The sequence below is a fragment of the Sphaeramia orbicularis genome, chromosome 16 (genome assembly GCF_902148855.1).
Source record: "Sphaeramia orbicularis chromosome 16, fSphaOr1.1, whole genome shotgun sequence".
Classification (NCBI taxonomy): domain Eukaryota; kingdom Metazoa; phylum Chordata; class Actinopteri; order Kurtiformes; family Apogonidae; genus Sphaeramia; species Sphaeramia orbicularis.
In genome coordinates this window covers 45,757,962-45,778,781 of record NC_043972.1, presented here as the reverse complement: position 1 = coordinate 45,778,781, position 20,820 = coordinate 45,757,962, and the positions used below count along the sequence as shown (strand labels likewise).

The 20,820-nt window shown below is 38.1% G+C and overlaps 1 protein-coding gene and 1 long non-coding RNA gene across 3 annotated transcripts in view; both read right to left on the bottom strand.

Annotated features, from left to right (window-relative positions):
• Positions 1 to 8,879: 8,879 nt before the first annotated feature.
• On the bottom strand, positions 8,880 to 15,499 carry LOC115435985 (uncharacterized). The gene is made up of 3 exons (XR_003937762.1): positions 15,489 to 15,499; positions 9,981 to 9,985; positions 8,880 to 9,097 (listed from the first exon to the last, which is right to left on the bottom strand). It is a non-coding gene; the product is annotated as an uncharacterized LOC115435985 (long non-coding RNA).
• Positions 15,500 to 16,132: 633 nt separating this feature from the next.
• The window catches only part of xrcc1 (X-ray repair complementing defective repair in Chinese hamster cells 1), a 49,560-nt gene continuing 44,872 nt past the window's right edge, over positions 16,133 to 20,820 (bottom strand). For both annotated transcript variants that reach the window (XM_030158644.1, XM_030158645.1), the window contains exons 16-17: positions 20,146 to 20,221; positions 16,133 to 17,693 (exon numbers count right to left, since the gene is read on the bottom strand). In XM_030158644.1, the coding sequence (XP_030014504.1) occupies positions 17,586 to 17,693; positions 20,146 to 20,221 (184 nt within the window). In that variant the 3' untranslated portion in view covers positions 16,133 to 17,585. The remainder of the gene's footprint in view (positions 17,694 to 20,145; positions 20,222 to 20,820) is intronic.

Here is a 20,820-nt window from a genome sequence, read left to right as displayed (position 1 = left end):
CTTCAGTTCAGACAGTGTTGAAGCCAACGCTATCACTCATCTCCCTCTTTGTGCCACTCAGTGGGCGTAACCATGGTGACTTCCACTTGCGGTGACGTCACCTGCATACCCTCTATAATTTTATTCTGAAGCCCTTGCACAGTTCACTTTCTTAACACTGATGTATTTTATTTTATTTTCTTACACAGTCCCCTTTGCAAGTGTCTTGCTGCTAAATTGAACTGAGCTGCTAAGCTGATTTTCATTGTTCCTGTGACAGTGACAATAAAGATCTATTCTATTCTATTCTATTCTATTCTATTGGACGATGACACAGATTTTGTATCATCTCTGGACACCAACACAGTGGTTCTGAAATGAGTCAAGATGTGACTGAAGTGTAGACGCTCAGCTTTAATTCAAGCGGTTTAACAACAATATTCCATTAACCATTTAGGATTTACAACATATTCAACATAAACTAAAGCTGTTCTTGTCTATTCTTCTGCTTTCACGATCTTGTGAATCATCAGTCGCAGCCCAAGTACTGTTCCATTTAAAAGTTCGCACAAACCAAGAACAGATGGAATGCCTGTATGTTATTTTTGTCTCCTAGCTTAAACCAAGGATGAACTGGCTGGTGACTTGTATAGGCTTGGCTGGTAAATATCCCAGGATGCATTTCAAGCTACTCTCAAAGGCAACCCCTTCTGTGACAACTTAATTAAGACATGTATTATTGAGTAGATGACCATCACCAGATGATGTGATGCAATGTTGGAACACATGCCAGAGGCAGAATAGCGAGAAAATACATCTTTATTATCATGATATAGGATTCAATGAGATTTGTTTATCCAGTTTTGAAGAATATCCTCCTGAGACCCAGCAGTGCATTTTTGTTCTCTGTAGGAGACAAGAGTTTCACAGCTTTACTTAAAAAAAAAAACAAAAAAAACAAAAAAAAAACTAAAAAGCAAGAAACAGACAAAAAAAACTGCATTGCAAAGGACATTCCATTCCAAAAAATACAAAATGTATCTGAAAAAACTGTTGTATTATGTTGTTTCCAATCAAGACCACTATTTAATGTAAAAAATAAATAAATAAATTAATTAATTAGTTAATTAGTTAATTAATAATAATAATAATAATAATAATAATAATAATAATAATAATAATAATAACAATAATAATAATAATAATTTCCTGGGTCTCAGGAGGATATATAAAAAATGTATAAAAATATAAATGATATGTAAATAGTACAAATGTACTGAAATCAATACGAGTGGCATATTGTGGTGGATTGTGGAAATACATTAGGGAACTGATGGTGGAAATACAGCAGAGCCATGGAGGAAAGTTCACAAGCACCACCTGTTCCAATAACAGAGAGGCTGGTGTTCCTAGAACGTCCATTCCCTGCAGTTTTTCTTACCAAGACCGTACTTGCCACGTTCACAGGACCATATGTGAGAGAATATGAGCAAATACATCTTTATTATCAGGATAATATCATCCAGTTTTGAAGAATATACAAAATGTATGCAAAAAACCCATAAATGATCTTCTGAACTGCTTTACCCTTGAGAGGATAGCAGGAGTTGCTGGAGCCTTTCCCAGCGACCTATGGGCAAAGGCGGGGTTCACCCTGGAAGAGTCTCCAGTTCATCGCAGGACTGATATGTAGGGACGAACAACCAATCACAGTCACATTCACACATATGGGCCCATTACTTTAACCATTTAACGCATGTCTATGGAATGTGGGAGGAAGGCGGAGAACCCGAAGAGAACCCGTGTAGACATGGGGAGAACATGCAAACTCCACAGAGAAAGGTCCCTGGTGTTGGACTGGAACCCAGGATCTTCTGGCTGTGAGGTGACAGTGTTAACCACTGCACCACTGTGTCTAAAATTGTAGTAAAAATAGTAGAACAAAGAAATAAGTACAGCAGAGCCAGGGAGGAAAGTTTACAAGTAACCGTTTCAATTACAGGGGCTTGTGTAGGAAGTCTGTCTCTGTGGCCATATTCTCCAAGTTTGGACTTGTGAACTCAGCAAACTTGATATAGCGCTATAGTGACCTGTGTCTTATGAATGGGTTCAGTATTGGACAGCATCTCTTGAGTAGGTTCAGCACTGGACAGTGCCTCTTAAGTAGGTTCAGCATTGGACAGTGCAACAGCAACCTGTGCCTTATGAATGGGTTCAGCACTGGACAGCACTATGGTGACCTGTGCCTTATGAATGGGTTCAGCACTGGACAGCGCTATGGCGACTTGTGCCTTATGAATGGGTTCAGCCCTGGACAGCGCTATGGTGACCTGTGCCTTATGAATGGGTTCAGCACTGGACATTGCCAAAACAGCTCTGTCCTGCTCACAGACAGAAGATGGCAGGATCGATTCTCTGCCCAGATAAGGCTTCAATTCTGCCAATTAAATAGTATGCATATGAGGTAAATCCTTAGAAACGCAAACGTTTGCAGAAACAGGTTGCCTATATCCTTGAGATACTTCTAAATCTGATGGCTCAGACTGGTTTTGTACTGACTTTGGGAAAGACACAATGCAGTAGAGCAAATATGTGGGGCCTGAACAGAAAAAAAAAAAAACAAAAATTCAGAAAAATAATGGCTTGGGCTCTCAGGTAGGAGAATGTCATTCACTTGAAAGAGCTGGCTGTAAAAGCTATTACATTTGCGACCCACACATCACTACTGTGTTGTAGATTAAAGTACATTTGCGCTGTGGAGGAAAAATAATTATGCAACTGGGGTTCACATTCCAGTCATGAGCCCAACTCTGACTTCGTGACTGTCAGGTATAATGAGTGACGTCTGTGTCTTGACAAGGCTCCTGTGAGTACATTCATGGATGTGTATTTGGGTGACGTTCTTTCTCACAGGAGACAGACCCTTTGCTCACTTGTTGAAGGTCATGAGTAATTGGATCTAAGTCCTTTCTTTTCTGTTCAGGTTTTTCCACTTTTGGTCCTGAATATCACAAAATGTTGGCAGTTTGAAGGATGTTCCGACTGTGAATTTACTATAATTTAAGCGGTGATGGTTTTCCCCGCATGATGCCTTCAAATCAGTTCTGCCATATGGACTCATTTACTAATGTTCACCCATGTATGGTCAAGCATCTTTGGAGCTATTTCTGGAGATTCTCTTATTAAAGGTAATCCATCACAGTAAATGAAAAACTGACAGCAAAATTGCATCACAGCTTTAAAATCTGATGAGATTTTAAATTTTAAAATGGTCTGCTTGACTCTTACATTTGGACTGCATGAAAGTTTTTTTTTATGTAAAACAAATAAGTTTTCACATCCATTCTTTCAGTATAGTTTCTACAACCGCACTGTGAAACCACTACAGGTATAAGAGTTCTGCACTCAAAACACTTACTTCCTTACCTTACTACCTTACGAATTTTTAAATCAATCCATTAAGCAGCTAATCATCCTCCAGTTCACGTAACATTGAAGATCAACATTTTTTACGTCATACGTGGTTTTCACTAGACAAGTACATACAGAGGAACCATAAACCAAGGGGACTAAAGCTGTCAGACAAAATGAAGTTGAATAAAAAGGACACAATTTGTTTTTGGGATGTAGTGGAGGAGTAGAATAAAGCTGTAGAAAATACAGATGGACAGACGGACAGACAGATAGACAGATAGATAGATAGAGTGCTCATCATTGTCCATGACGGATAGCAGTTTCTTAAGCATCCTCTTCTCCATAGCCCAGCCAAAAACAGTTGGAATAGATAACTCTGGACCTGAACTCATCTCAGATGGACTGAAAGACAGTGGAAATACACACTGGTCAGACAAGTCCACATTTCAGTTTATTTTCAGGAAAAAAGATGCTGAGTTCTATTATGAGCCAAAGATGAAAAAGACCATGCATTTAGTGAAAGGTTTCAACAAGCATCTGTGATGGTCTGGGGGTGCATGAGTGACCACATGACTGACCTGCATGTGTATGTTGATGTGAAGGAATATATGTAAAAGCATAAGCTGTCAAGTTAACGTTTTGTTCTTGAAGCCTGTGATTATTGCAGCAGGACAATGCCAGGCCTCATTCTGCACCAACAGCATGGATTCATCAGCCACATTTACACAGAGATCCCAGAAAAAAAGCGAGATGGTGATCCCGCCTATTTCACCATCGACTGATTTCCACAGCCAAGCCAAAGGAGTAACAGAGGTGAGACAGGCTGGGCTTTTACACAGTGAACCTGCATTCTGGAATCAAAGGGGCAGTGACACAGCGCAGAGTAAAGTGTGATGTATAAGTTGTGCGGTGGAAATACCCCAAGCATAGCGGTGTTGCTAATCTCTCCAGAGTTGGCCCATCTTTCACCGTTCCACAAATGTTAGCATGGATAGAGTCTTCTGCCTGAAGTGACAATAGCTGGCGGATCTCGGCATCTCCCCAGTTTGACAACTTTCTGGTCGTGTTGATATGTTTGTTTATTGTACATAGCCCACGCTCATTTTTAAATCCCCAAGGGTTCGCACCTTCACCATCAAAACGTCACACCTTAGTTGCGGAACGAGGGGTGGTTCCTTTTTATACAGTGTTCTGGAATCATGATTGTACCTTTATCACAGCTCTGTTACCACCTCCAGAGGAGTTCCAGAGCTATGACAGAGGTGGGACCAAATGATCCCACCACTACGTTTACAGAGATGTCATTCCAGAATAAAGGTGAAATATTCCCGGAACAGAATTGCTGTGTAAAAGGAGTTATATAGTCACAGAGTGAGTCCACATCTGTCTCCTGCTGGACATGTATGGACATAATGTAGAGGAGAATCCAGCTGCCACAGACTGTTGAGCAGCTCAAGTACTGGAAACAGAAGGAATGGAAAATTCCACCCCCAAGTGCTCACAAAAAAAAAAAAAAGAAAAAAAACATTAAAGGGAAGGTGATGTAGCACAGTGGTAAATCTGCTACTGTCCCAACTTTTTTTGAGTGTGTTACAGGAAATCTGTTCATTTTCACAAAATACGGTGCTTTAGTCAATTCACTGCATGGTTTTGTCTTTCCATTTTCCACTTTGATATCTACATTACTTTAACCATTCTGCTTCTATCATGGCTTTGGAGTCAAAGTCTTTCAGTCAAACAGTTTGACGTGTTTTTTGTTCTGTTTTTTTTTTTTTTTTTCACTCCCGAAGACACCTCCAGCCAGCAGGTTTCATTCATTTAAATTCACAGGGGATCCTGAACCTTGTGCATATTTTTCAGCTCTCAGAGGCATAAAACTTCAAGTGAACACACAATTGAACTGACTAATCCAGGTTATTCATAAGGTCAGTGTCAATACCCTATTCTGAAATTAAAATTTGGTGCGATAATGTTTTGACTTTCTCCTCACATCGGCAGTATGAGAGTAATAAGAGGTGGAACAGTGAGGAGAAAATCATTCTTGCCTGAAAGATATTAAACAGAAAGCAAGAATTATAGATGTAAGAGGCACTTGGGAAAAAACAACCTACAGCATCCACAAAGGAAAAGAAAATACTAATTTTATGTAAGGTGTCCCTGAGGAGGCTATTTGTTTGGAAAGAACTAAAGCAAGTCTCTGTTTACAGCAGATGGATGAGTGTCAGTCCTCTGTGATGTATAGTTCAACATCACACGTCACCAGGCAGTGATGATTTTACAGACTAGTAACCAGATTAGATGGATAAGAAGGGTCAGTCATAAATATATCAGTTATGCATCATTCTTCCATGTTCGTTGCAGTTGCACAAGTAAAACAAGTAAAACATCATTCAGAAAAGCAGGTCAGGAGTACACTGATGTCATTAACTATAAAACTGAATTAAATAAAACAATAAAATTCATGAATGCAATCATGTATTTTTTCATAAATAGTCTGTGCAGTGAAGATGAACAGAATATTACTTACACTTGGTAAAGCACAATGCCACCACCAGATGCTCTACATTAGACTTTATGAATGTTGATACATGCTGTTTGCTGACCGTACATCTGAAATCTGTTATTTCTATTTGTATCCAGTTGCAGAATTAACAATAGGTGTGAAAATCTATCCTGTAAAGCTACGTTGTTAAAACAAGCTAATGGCCATATTTGGAAAGTGGCAGGAACATGAGGGGTCAGACACGAGGGTTTTGCACAGGGGTGTCAAACATACAGCCCGTGGTCCAAAACTGGCCTGCCAAAGGGTCCAATCGGGCCCGTTGGATGAATTTGTGAAATGCAAAAACTGCACTGAAGATATTAACAATCAAGGATAAGGTTCCACGTGCAGCCAAATTCGATTTTGAGTGGGTCGGACTAGTAAACCACTATCATGATAACCTTTAAATAATCACAACTCCAAATTTTTCTCTTTCAGTGTGAAAAATGTACACATTTACATTTACAAACTATCTTTTTACAAAAAATGTGAATAGCCCGGAGAAATATGAACAACCTGAAATGTCTTGAGGAAAGTATAATTTTAACAACATTATGCCTGTTGTTAAATGGTGGCCCACCTGACCAAACCTGACAAACGCAATTTCTAAGTAACAGTAGCTAGTGTTGTACATTGTTACTCCTAGAAGCAGGAAAGGCACTGGAGAATAATCTCATGGAGGAGCACTTTATACACAGAAATCTGGCTGTTCAGTTCAATTTAATTTTATTTGTAGAGCCCAATATCACAACAAGGTCACCTCACAGGGCTTTACAGAACTTGTTGAATAGAAAAATAAGCAACAGTCAAATAATTAACCAGAAAAACACTTGGAGAGCACAGACCTCCACCAAGGCAGATCAGTCCCCCCCCCCCCGATCACCACCAAAATTTAATCATTTGTTCCTTCTGCCAGTATCAACATTTCCTGAAATTTTCATCCAAATCCGTCCATAACTTTTTGAGTTATCTTGCACACAGACAGACAGACAGACAAACCAACGCCAGCAAAAACATAACCTCCTTGGCGGAGGTAATTAGGTAAAAAGTTGATGAAGCAATTGGATCAGGGGTGTCCAGTCCTGGTCCTCATGTATCCTGCATGTATCAGATGTTTCCCTCTTCCAGCACACCTGACCATCCTTATCAGGCTTCTGCAGAGCTTGATGATAGGCTTATCATTTGAATCTGGTGTGTTGTTAGACGGATACATCTAAAACATACAGAATACCGGCCCTCAAGGACCAGGATTGGACACCCCTGAATTGGATAAATGTCCCAGGCATCCCCCATCCTTAGACCCTCCTTCTTGGTGAGGAAAAACTCCAAAAACCCAGTTGGAAAACAGAAATCTCGAGGAGAACCACAGTGAAGGACAGATCCACTCCCACAGATAGACAGACTGTAGATGAACCAGGACTGACGGACATCCATCTGCTGATGTAGTTCTAGTCTGTAAGGATGCAGCGGGGGGGCATGCAGACAGCTGGGGGGGTACATCTAGTCAGATGAGGGTGAGGAGGTCCATCCAGACAGGTGAGGGTGGGGGAGGAGGTCCGGGGTCACAGGTCAGGGCAGGACACGGATGAGTCACCTCAGATCCCGTCACCATTGAGCCTCAAGTGGCAACAACTGAAACAGTAGCCCCTCCCCCAGAGGGGAGTGGGGAAAAGGGACACTGGGTGAATAGTGATGAACAGATGAAGTAAACTAGATAATGGAAATTATAGTACAGACAAAAGTGGTCCATAATACCACAAACAGGTGACAGGACTCAGTGCACTGTACGTCCCCCAGCATTATTACTCCTAGGACAGCTTCGACTGAACTGTGGGTTCAGTCTGTTTTTAACTAGTCTGACCATAAGCTTTTTCAAACAGGAATGTTTTCAGTCTGATCGTAAATGTAGAGACAGTGTCAGCTTGTTTAATATTAGCTGAAGCTGATTCCATAAGACAGGAGCTTGGTAACTAAAGGCTCTTGCTCCTATTGTACTTTTAAGGACCCTGGGGACTACCAGTAGACCTGCATTCTGAGATCAAAGTGTTCTGTTGGGATGGTACGGTACTAGAGCATCTGTGAGATAAGAAGGGCCCATACCATTAAGATAAGATAAGATATGTCTTCATTAGTCCCACAAGGGGAAATGTCAGGTTTACAGCAGCAAAGTACAAGCACACAAGAGCAAAGAAGTGCAAAATCAAGATAAACACAATCAAAAAAGTTATGTACACTATTTATAACTGAGCACATGCTGATCATGCCTCAGGTTTATTGTATATATATGTATTGCATGTATTATTACTATTATTACTTATTGCACAGAATTTTTGGAGCTGTTCTTATTGTGGAGCCTGACAGCTGCAGGAAGGAAAGACCTGCAGGGCTGATGCATTCTCTTCTATTAGTTCCCGGTAACAGTTTTGCCGCTGCATTTTGAACCAGTTGAAAACCTTTTAGAGAACTTTTAGGACATGCTGGGAGTAGGAAGTTACAGTAATGTAACTACATGTATGTAACTACATCTAATGTAGATGTAACAAACGCATGGATCCGTTTTTCAACATAATTTTTAGTAGATGTTGACTGATATGGGTTTTTCTAAGGCCAATGCCAATTTTTAAAAATTTGGTCAGCTGATGGCCGATATCTACGGCCGATATCTATATTTAAGGCAGATTTTTTTTTTTTAAAGCACATTGACCATAAAATACAATTGAAACAGTCAGATAATTAAGATTTTTAGACAGCAATATAAATGAAATTTTTAATACATATATACATCTTTTTACATTTATTGAACTTCAAGTGCTGCCCACACAGGTACCTGATCAAATATCTTATAAGATTTTTACAACTGATCAAATATCACCTTTCAAAAGAAAATTAAGGCAGATGGCTGACACTGAAATAAAATCAATATATCGGTCTACCTCTAATTTTTAGACAGAATATTTCTAATCTTGGCTATGGTACGCAGGTGGAAGAAGGCTGTAGTGCAGGCTTGGTCAATATGAGCTTTAAATGAGAAATCTTGGTCAAATAAAACTAGGTTTTTAACTGTAGCACTGGAGGCTACACACACATTGTCCAGAGTGACTATCTGGTCAGTTAGGAAGTCTCTCATACTTTTAGGGCCTTTTATAATGACCTCTGTTTTTTCTGTTATCAGAGATGTAAGCAACCAAGACAGTATTCAACTTAGAAACAGAATGAGATAACATGAACAAGTCTCCACCCCCCCACCCCCCTGCAGAAGACAGACAAACATCATGTAGGGACAGATGTATGAGCAGATCTATACTCAGTGCCAATGAAAACGCAACACTTGAATGTGTTTTATTGTTCCTGAGCTGCATCATTATGTTTAAGTTTCACCTGTATAAAATAATCCCAGACAATTTCTTAACAACCTGAGACGGGTTGAGCTATTGTCACGCTTGAATGAACTTGTCTGCATTCGTAAGACTCTTTTTTTCTCATTGCTCAGCAATGAACTGCTCAGCTTAAGGAACTGTGGTCAGTTAAGGAGTGGTCATGTTCTGTATATAAAGGCAAGCTGAAAAGCACCAAAATCATTTGCAATAACTCAGCGATGCCTAGACTGACACGTGACCAAAGATGTCCTGCTATGGGGCTCCTGGAGGCCGGAATCTCTGCTCGGCAGGTGGCGCGCCGTTTTGGATGCAATGTGTCCACCATAGTCACGATGCAACAGAGGCATGAAGAAACTGGCTCAACTGCAGACAGACCTCGCCCTGGACGAGCATGTGTGACCACCCCACAGCAGGATCGCTACATTGAGCTGCAGCACCTCTGGGACCGCTTTGTGACTTTTGGTTTTGGGGGTCCTTCAGTTTCTTTCTTTATCCTTATTTTTTGTCAACAAATTTGGATGAGATTTTTTTATTTTTACTGTATAGAAATGGCCTATGATTAATTCCAAAGAGCTTATGGAATAAAAATCCTCATCGATTTAAAAAAATATAAGAATCTTCAAGTGTTGTGTTTTCATTGGCACTGAGTATATATACTGAACCTTCACCAGGGCTGTTGGAATTCAATTAAGGAGCATGATCACATTTAATTGAAGAGTTCCTGTTTTCTGAAATGACCCTGGAGCAGACAGCCTATTATAAATCAGTGTGTCTTGTAGTTTAACAGAAGTCAGGACTGTGTTTCATGTCTCAATCCAATTGTCCAGTGTGAGACCCTTCGCTTTCTTTATCCGAGTCAATACGAGCCTCCAGGGAACACAAGTCTTCCACCCTGTGCTAATAAAAATGTAAATGCTTTTCTGTCATATGGTAGAACTGCTCCTAAACTCAGTCAAGTTGATAGGTGGCAGCTGTGTCCAGGAAATACAATAAGTTGTCAGTGACTTTCAATCCCTTTGCCATACATTAAAAATGGCACAAAGCGGAGGGGGGGGGGGCACTAAAGTAAACTCTTGGGATGATGAAGACACACACAACACTGTTTTGGCTATCAGAATACGAGGGCGACCGTCGAACAAGGTCATTGCTTCAATTCGCCGGAGACATAAAAATGCTAAAAGAAGGAATAAATCTGTGTAGATGAGATCAAGGCGACAAGAGTAACGTGAAAAACTGGTGTTTGATCAAAGCTGACCCGTCCAATGGGACAGTTCGACGGTCAGCCAGTCCCCTCCACCATTACTATGATGAATATGAACTTCAATGAAATATGACATTGTATTAAGATAGGTGCAGTAAATTTCCCCTGTCCAGGATCCAAAAAGGTTTGACCTTGCACTTTCTCTTTTATGAAAAGCAAATCAATGCATTGCGTAAGGATACAAGAAGTAGTGTTAACCCTTTAGCCCCTGATGTGTCTGTGGTGAACGTGTTTTAAATATTCGTAAAAATTCAACCATTTGCTCAATTGGAAAAATTTCAAAATGGGCTGAGAGAATAGACCTTGCACTTTCTATAAAAATCTGAGCATGCTCAGTGCACCCCCCACCACCTGTGGAATGCGGGGCAAAACACAGCAGTGAGACCGACGATAAAAATAGACAGTTTGGGTTTTTCTTTTTTGAACCGTTTTCTTCAATGTTTTTAATTTTTATTGTTGTTTACAGTGTTGTGGTGATTTCCCTTTACTTTTTTTTTTTTTTTTTTTTACAGGGTTTTTACCAAGTTTTGACTGTGCAACTACTTTTTGGAGTTCAGCCACGTGTCAAAAAGCAGATGGAGTGATTTAGAAAAAAAAAAATCCCCAAAACAAAAACTCCTGGGACAAAATTCAAACCCTTGTTGTTCAGTGTGTTCAAGTTCACAGTTCATGTTCAACATCCTAAATCTCTTAGTGATGTACATTCTGAGTGCCTTATTTAGTAAAAACCTGTACATTTCTTTGTCTTTTTCTGTTATTCTACCCTGTTGTGACCCTAAAACACACAGTAAAGTAAAACCACTGAAGAAAAGGAACACAAGCACATACTCACAGCAGCTTTTATGAACCTGAAACAGACACACATTCACAGCTGCACGTTTACCTGGAATAATGTCTCAGGGGTTAAAGGGTTAAATATGCCCTTATTAGTGATGGAAAGAGGGATAAAAGGACTTTACCAAGGACATAGCTCCTTATATTTTGGCATATTTCTCATTTCTATGATCCTTGGCTTGTGTTTTGTTTTTTTAATAAAATGTTGGGTTTTTTTTTTAACCCCATTTGCAGATTCTTTTTTAAAATTGCTTAATACAAGACACATTCTAATTAAGAATAGCTGTGTATATATTCGCCACACAACTAAAACATCATTCCCTTTATTACCCTGCCCCCAAAGGGCAGGCAAGGGGGATTGTTTTTGGTTCGGTTTGTTTGATTGTTAACACTCAAGCACCAAAACTATTGGTTGAATTCATACCAAACTGGGTTTATAAAAAAACCCAAAAAACTATACATTTTGAAAAATTAGCCCCAGTTCCGCATTTGATGATTTTTGGAATTTTCTTTTATGGATGTCAGTAGGTAGGGGATTGGTGAATATTTGTCCAAATTTTCAGACCCAGGTTTTCATGCATGAGTGAGCAGGGGCAAATTGTGCAATCCAAGTTAAAACTGGTTTGCACGAAGTAGCGGTGGGATTTAAATCCAATCAAAGGTCATGGGAGGGGACAATGGGCATCCATCCATTCCACAAAATTGCCAGGTTACAACATTAACACTTTGGCCGCTATGTCAGCTTCACTTCTTTACCCATGGCAGCTGTTCCTGCCTTTGTTAACCTCCTAAGACCCAGCTATGGGTTTTCTGTCCACATTTGCGGACAAATGTTTCCCAACTTCATACAAAAATAAAACACAAAACTGTCCACAACAAAGAACATTCCATAAAAATTTTAAAAACTGAATCTGACAAAACTGTTGCATCATGATGTTTCCAATATAGGCACTTATTTAGTAAAAAACAGAAAAGCTTGTACTTTGCTGACATTTCCTGGGTCTCAAGAGGATAATTCAACTTGTTTAGACCTGAAAATGTCAGAGGACAGGCCAGGTTAGGGTTAGGGTCTGTAAATATGGACAAATATCCACTGATCCCCTACCTACTGATGTCCATAAAAGAAAATTCCAAAAATTATCAAATGCGGAACTCGAGGTAATTTTTCAAAATGTATATATATATTTTTTTTTAATTCACCCTGTAGATCGCCAGTGACCCAGAATATATGTGGTTACATTTTGGGAAAAGTAGGTCAAAGTTCACATTTTTCATGAATTTTTAAAAATCTTTTTTTCCTCCCATTTACTTATAATTGGTGAATTTCAAATGTCGATAAAAACATCAATTTTTTATTTACTTCAAACTTGACACATATATAGAGATAATCGATATGCTGACATCAGAACACACAGTCATGATGACATCAGCTGGATCGATGCCAAAATACGCTACAAAACGTGTGAGGGGCAGGGTTTGTTGTGCCTGGCAACACTTGTTAGAATTGTTTTCCTTTTCATCATTTAAATCCTCCCACTGTGTTCAAGCCATATTAAGGATGTGAAGTATACATGGTTGTCCATAAAGTTTTTATTTTACCTCTTCTCATGAAATAATTGTGATTTATTCTTGATAAATTTAAGTGTAATCCTGCAAGCTCTTTTATTTATATATTCACCTGGATATGCCTTAGGTAAAAACCTGTCAAACTTCAATTCTTCTCTGTCTTTTTCTGTTATTCCACGTTTTGACCCCAAAACACACAGTAAAACAAAACCACTGAGGAAAAAGAACATAAGCCCATACTCACAGCAGCACATTTACCTGGAATAATGTCTCAGGGGTTAAAGGGTTAATATGGCTCATGTTTGCTGATATGACTTTATACGAGATCAACAATAAACCAGTGTGATCCTCGTCCACTTTAAAAACACATCTCTGCAGAGAAGCCGAACCTTTTCATCTCAGCAGCCTCTCACATCTGTAATCACCCCTCCTTCCTCGCCCTCCGTCTCTCGTCCACATTCCATCTTTCTAATCCCCTTGACTGAAGAGCAGAAGACTCGGTGGCTTCGGGGCGCGAAACAGAAGGAGAAGTAAATTAGAGAGGGAGAGACGGCAGGAGATGAGACGAGGAGGAGGAGGAGTGGAAAGGCGAAGAGTGGCTCTCCATCTTCAGAGATGGAGTGGAAGGACGGGGTGAGCCAAATGAAAAAAAAATAAATAAAGATGAGACAAAGGCAGGAAATATATATATTTAAAAAAAAAAAAAACAAGAGAAATGTTTTTCATTAAAAATCTTTTTTATTTAGACAAAATAATTATGTAAGATAAGAAAAATGTTTCAGATAGAGCCTTAAACAAACACTGCTTTGGATAATTGAGTGACCAACGCAAACTCGACATTTCCATGTCTGAAAGAGGGGTTTCAGAAGTGTCGAATGACGTCTGTTTTACGTCAAACCAGTCCATTTTGATATTTACTCTGCAAATAAAATTAAATTAGACCCAGAAACATCAAACTTTAACAACACACAGAAATCCATCGCTTAGAATTACCACTTAGAATTCAATGAAATAAAAAGGAGAAAAACAAAGTCCCCTAGAGTTTCATTTTAACAACTTTCCTGATTTTTTTTTTTTTTTTTTTTAGGATTTTCCCAGGTGCCTCCTTAAAAAACTGACACCTTTCAGCCGACTTCAGGCTGCTCATGTAATGGCTGCCCCGCTCACACAAGTCAAGAGTGTTATCAGCGCCGCCGGCAGTCAGGACAGGATGATAACTCTTCTCCAGATGGCGCCTGAGGTAGCCGAGGTGAGCGGAGGCCGACTGCAGCGCACATATACAAACAGGTCCTGAATCGAGGAAAAGATTGTGTTTTGTTTGTTACGGCTGAGAGTGAGGGTGAAACTTAAACAAAGTTGATCTGCGGCCGAGCACCAACTACCGACCTGCAAGTAAAACACTATTAACCTAACGCTAACCCTAACGACGTCACCTTCAACAGGATGATGGAGTGTCAGGGCCACACAGAGGGAGACAACAGTCTGATATTTCAAGAAACAAGTCATAATATTATTTAATTAAAGCACTTATAGCATGAGTGATTTTTTTTTTTTTTTTTTTTTTTGTTTTTAGAGAAAAGTCAAAAATAGCTACAATTTAATATACTATGACACTGAAAGCAAGGTGATATTTTTTATTCTATTCTAAATGAAGGATATTTTGCTTTTTTATTAAATGGAATTATACATTTTAAAACATTTCCCTGTGGTCTACATAAACTGTAAATGCTATGTTTGGGTCTGAATTCTTCGTTAATTCAACTCCACAGGTCCATCTCCAACCCTATTTCTGACTAATGACACCACAAAGATCATTTTGAGCGCTGGCCCTTTAAATGCACATGAGCCACTTCAGGCCCCGCCCCTTCCAGGTCATTGGCTGTGCTGCTCTGTCCTGTTCAGCCAACAGCTGAACATTTTAGGTAATCGGCTTGAAGTTTGGACATATTTTCAGAATGGACTACAACCGCTGCTGTTGACAAACAATTATGTTGTACTCGGAGAAATGTTCGTCGGAAGTCTTGACCTTATATGTCTAAATGTCGTGACCAAATGAGTTATAAAACGTAACAAATTAAGCAGGAATTAAAACAGGTTGTAGAAATCCACTCGATTTTTGCCAAAATGAGTATAAAGATAGCTTTGCAGCACCTGGAGGGTTCAAATTCAAGCTTTATGAACTATTATAAATGAACCAAAGATTAATAAAAGTGGGTTTAACAAAATATGACCCCTTTAAGAGAACTGTCACGGTGTAAAGATCCACATATCATTCGCCTCACAGCATAACTGCCTCAGTCACATTTGTGGCCAAATTGTGATATTGATATAAAATGAATTAATAGTCAGGAGAGAAAAGTTACACAGATATCCCAATTTGGCCAAAAATATGACAGAGCCAATTATGTTAGGAGGCAAAAGATATGCATTCATAATGAAGCATAAGGATGGGAGTGATTTAATGAATGAACAGGTGGATTTATTTTTAATATCTACATTGCATTTATCTGACTACTTCAGTATAAGTGAATGTCGAGGCAGACTGTGTAATGATCAATCTTGCCCAGTGGTTCTGATCTCAAATAATGATACAACCTCAGATGTGAAGCAGCACAAGGACACACAGGGTTAATGTCTGCATCAGAGAAACAGGAAACCTATACGACTAAGAAGAAAAGCACTGACGGATGAATCTATGAGGATTCCATGTCTCCAACTACACTATACGGACAAAAGTATGTGGACACGTTGAATTCAGGTGTTTCTTTTCTAACAGGGGTCAGGGATACAAAACAACAATGACAAATGTCAAATTTAAGACTTTTTAAGACCTTTTAAGGAGGTAATATTTCGCTAAACCCACTTTTATAAGTCTTTGGTTCATTTGTGTATTTTGATCCTAATAGTTCAAAAAGTTTAAAGTTGAACCCTCCAGGTTAAAATATAGTTTAATATTATGATAAATATTGCATTGGTTAGTTTGGTTCAAATTGTTATCTCAACATTGATTTTTTTTTTTAAATCAGTGCCTGATTTTAAATGTTCTACCTCTAAATTTCTCAAATATTTTTTCATGCTCTGACTGTAAATAATTTTCTACCACAACTAACCATCTACTTTCTTCACATCTCACTTAAGAAGAAAAATCTAAGTTTAAACTTTAAGGAAATATTGATGTGTATAAACTATATGGACAAAAATATTGGGACACATCATGTCTACAGCTGTAAGATGTTCTGTTCATGCTGATTTGAGATAAAAACATCAGTATTTCCTCAAAGTTAAATGGGAGATTGGGAGATGCCCAAACCCCTGTTAGAAAACCACCTGAATTCAACGTGTCCCATTACTTTTGTCCATATAGTGTATGTATCCAAAGTTGAGTGAATCCCCATAATCTACCTGTTTAATATTTGAACAGTGTGACCCTCAGATTTACATGTATTTGATCTTGCATGGCTCTAATTGATCTCCTCTGGTCTTTCTTTATTAAGGAAGATTAAAATGAATGACTAACTGTGTAACGTTCAAGCCCTTAGACTACTTCCTGTCTCCGCTAACACTGGCTGCTGTAGTGGGCGGGGAAACATACAATACACTGTCTGCTGTGAATCTTCATTTACATATTATTTTTAAGAATCAACACAATAACATAATACTGATATTTTCTTACACCTGTGATCATATCACTGTTGAGTTACGTTGGAATATTTTGCAAAATACATCACAAGTAAAAATTAAGAAATCATCAAATAATATGACAAAGGGGTCCTCATGTTGCAAGCTCAACTATTTTCAAATATAGATGATGTGTTCAAATGCTGCATAGGGCTGGCCAATATATTGATTTTTTTTTGTTTCGGATTAATCAATGTTCTGTTGCATTCCAAAATCAACAATAGTCCTCTGGAGACCTTTCTAGCTCAACAAAAATTTAAAATGCAACCCATTTGCTTCTGGCACTATATGAATTGTGAATATATTTCATGTTCATGGAGCCAAAAAAAAAAAAAAACTATTAAAATTACAAATTGTCCATAACTATGAAAACAGAGACATTACGTTTTTGACCTTATCACCCAGCAGGTGGATATTTTGACTCTTAACTTTTCTAGTATGATTTCTGTCTTAAAAAATTTGAATTTCTAGAATAATTTGAACTTTTTTCTCACAATATTCCAACTTTATGCTGAAAATATTTTTGACTATTTGTGCTTGTGAAATATCAGAAATGTATCATTTCATATCAGACTTTATTGCCATATATATTTTTCTACTGTTTTATACTTTTTTTCTTGAAATATTAGAACTTCAGAACTTTTTCCTCAAATATGCTACCTTTAATCTCACAATATTCAGATTTTTTGTTCATGACTTCTCAGAAATATCAGCTGTTTCTTTCCTTCTCAGTGTGTCTCTAATCCTCCTTTGTACAACAGAGATCAGGCTAAGAGACACTTTTGAGCAGTTTGAATAATAATGCATAAAAATTCAAACCAAGATAATAAACTGCGTGGGTTATTGTTTCATCTAAGTAGAGTTGAAATCGTGTATGGCTTTGCTCACGGCGTCTTCATCAAGATGTACGTGTCTCTGTGAAGGTACAGTGTGTTTATGGCACCACAGTGTACGGCTGATACGGCAGCAGCTTCTGTCGCTCATTGATGGCATAAATCCATGTAGGTTTGACGAAGTTCAGATTGCCGTTCTCCATCAGCGCCTGTGGGTGAAACCAGAGTGAACGTCAGAGGAACAGTGAGGATATATACACTACATGGACAAAAGTATGTGGACACGTTGAATTCAGGTGTTTCTTTTCTATCAGGGGCCTGGGATACAAAACAATAATGACAAATGTCAAATTTAAGACTCTTTACGACCTTTTAAAGAGGTCATATTTCGCTAAACCCACTTTTATTAGTTCATTTATTTGTGTATTTTGACCCTAATAGGTCAAAAAGTTTGAATTTGAACCCTCCAGGTGCTCCAAAGCTATCTTTATATTCATTTTGGCAAAAATCAAGTGGATTTCTACAACCCGTTTTAATTCCTTCTTAATTTGTTACATTTTATAACTGGTTACGTCATGACATTTGCACATATAAGGTCAAGACTTCCGACGAACATTTCTCCGACTACGCCAAAACTGTTTATCAGCAGCAGCCTTTTGTAGTCCATACTGAAAATATGTCCACACTTCGAGCTGATTACCTAAAATGTTCATCTTTTGGTTGTATTAATGAACACAAGTGGCTGAACAGGACAGAGCAGCACAGCCAACAACCTGGAGGAGGTGGGGTATGAAGTGGCTCATTTGCATTTAAAGGGCCAGTGCTCAAAACCACCTTTCTGGCGTCATTACTCAGAAATAGGGTTGAAGATGGACCTGTGGAGTTGAATTAATGAAGAATTCAGACCCAAGCATAGCATTTACAGTTTATGTAGACCACAGGGAAATGTTTTAAAAAGCATAATTCCATTTAAAAAAGCAAAATATCACTCCTTAAAGACTACTTAGAACAGAATTTAATCCCCATTTCACAGCCATAGTGGCAAAAATTCATGACTCCTTAAATTTAGAAAAATGTATTTTTTACTTCAATGCCTTGATTCCCACTGTTCTGAGTCATTTTTCATCGGGGGCTGCAAAGTTAGGGATAATTGGCTCCTACTTTCAATATAAATTGTCGGGCTGGAAGAGGTGGAACTGAGTCAACTAACATTAATTTCTTTGCAGTTTGAACATTTAACAGACACATTTAACACAATACAGCCAACAAATTTATGCAACATAACTTCAGACCTACCATATAAAATTCAATACTTTTTAAAGACTTTTTTTAAGGTATTAAATGCAGATTTGTAAATTCGGGAGGGAACTCTGGTCATAATATAGTTGGGGATAAATAAAATATTTTGGGATAAATGTCATTTCATTGGTTAGTTTGGTTTAAATTGTTATCTTTGCTTCTAAAATGCCCCAGAGATGGTTTTTACTCAGTTACTCTCGACATTGTTTTTTTTTTTAAATCCATGACTATGATTTTAAACGTTCTACCTTTAAATTACTAAACTGTTTTCCATGCTCTGACTGTAAATAATAATTTTCTACCACAGCTAAGTTAATTTAAATTGAATTCAAATTGTCATCTTTGATGTTTACATTTCAAATCAGCATGAACAGGACATCTTACAACTGTGGCCATGATGTGTCCCAATATTTTTGTCCATATATTTTATAAACTCCAAAATATTTCCTTACAGTTTAATGGGAGATTTTTCTTCCTAAGTGAGATGTGAAGAAAGTAGATGGTTAACTGTGGCAGAAAATTATAATTTGCAGTCAGAGCATGAAAAATATTTTAAAAATTTAGAGGTAGAACATTTAAAACTAGAAGCACTCGGAGAGTGCAGACCTCCGCCAAGGCTGATCAGTGCCCCCCCCCCCCACTCCCGATCACCACCAAAATTTAATCATTTCTTCCTTATCCCATTTCCAACAAACCCTGAAAATTTCATCCAAATCTGTCCATAACTTTTTGAGTTATGTTGCACACTAACGGACAGACAAACAAACAAACAGACAAACAAACAAACCCTGGCAAAAACATAACCTCCATGGCGGAGGTAATCATAGTTATGGATAAAAAAAAAAAATCAGTGTTAAGAGAAATTAGGTAAAAACCATCTGAGGCATTTTGGAAACAAAGATAACAATTTAAACCAAACTAACACAATGCAAAGACATTTAACACCATAATAAAACTATATTATGACATTTGTCATTGTTTTGTATCCCAGACCCCTGTTAGAAAAGAAACACTTGAATTCAACGTGTCCCAATACTTTTGTCCATATAGTGTAGTTTTTTTTAAAAAATAAATTACAAGTGAACAGATGGGAAGAGAAACTCATTATAAACTATATTCATGAAACTTCTTTAGATGCCAGTCAAAGCATTTAACACAAAAAACTACACAGGTTTGTTGCTGCATCAGTGCATTATGGGAGAATTCCAGTGCCATCTGTGCCATTTGGAGCAACACAGTGAAAAGATACTTTACCCCTCCACCACTGAAGTTCCCTGGAAAACCCTTGTGGGTCATGAACAGCGCTGTCTGATGATGTTTAAGAGTAAAATGGAAGACAAAATAGGAAAAACATGAACTCACGTCTTCGAAGGAGTCGTGCCATCCTTCACTCGTCACCACAAACTGCACCTTCTCTGTCATGTAATCCTCAATGACCCTAGGGCAAAAATAAAAAATAAACAACAATAATACCACAGTCTGTGACCTTTGGTTTTTACATGCATTTGGGCAACACTTTTTACTGAGGTCCTCATAAAAAGCATTACTTAACCGGTTCTAGTTCATAGATTAAATAATAAAAATGCTTATTAACATGATCAAGCATTAACCCTTTCATTCATACTGGTCACTACAGTGGACAGTTATCCTCCAGCTGTTCTCTTATAAATTCATGGGTTTGGTTGTTTTAGTTCCATATCAGCCAACACAGTGGACAACTTAAGCACCATCCCATAATACACTGACATTCATACCATTACTGTAACTTTGCTGTTCTTGATAAACCTGATCTGCACTAACATGTTTGAGTGTAAATCAATTGTTAACTGTTATTTTACAGTAATTAACAGTTTTGTTTTGTTTTTTACTTTTTTTTTTTCATATTATCTCCATGAAGTAATAAGTATTAAAGTATGTTAAAATATGATCAGATTAGTAGCACTGAAAATGTTTTATTTCATCGTTTTCACACAGTATATCAGTAAATACATGTTTCTTTGCTTCAAAATTGAAACGCATGGTGTCCATCTGAGTGGA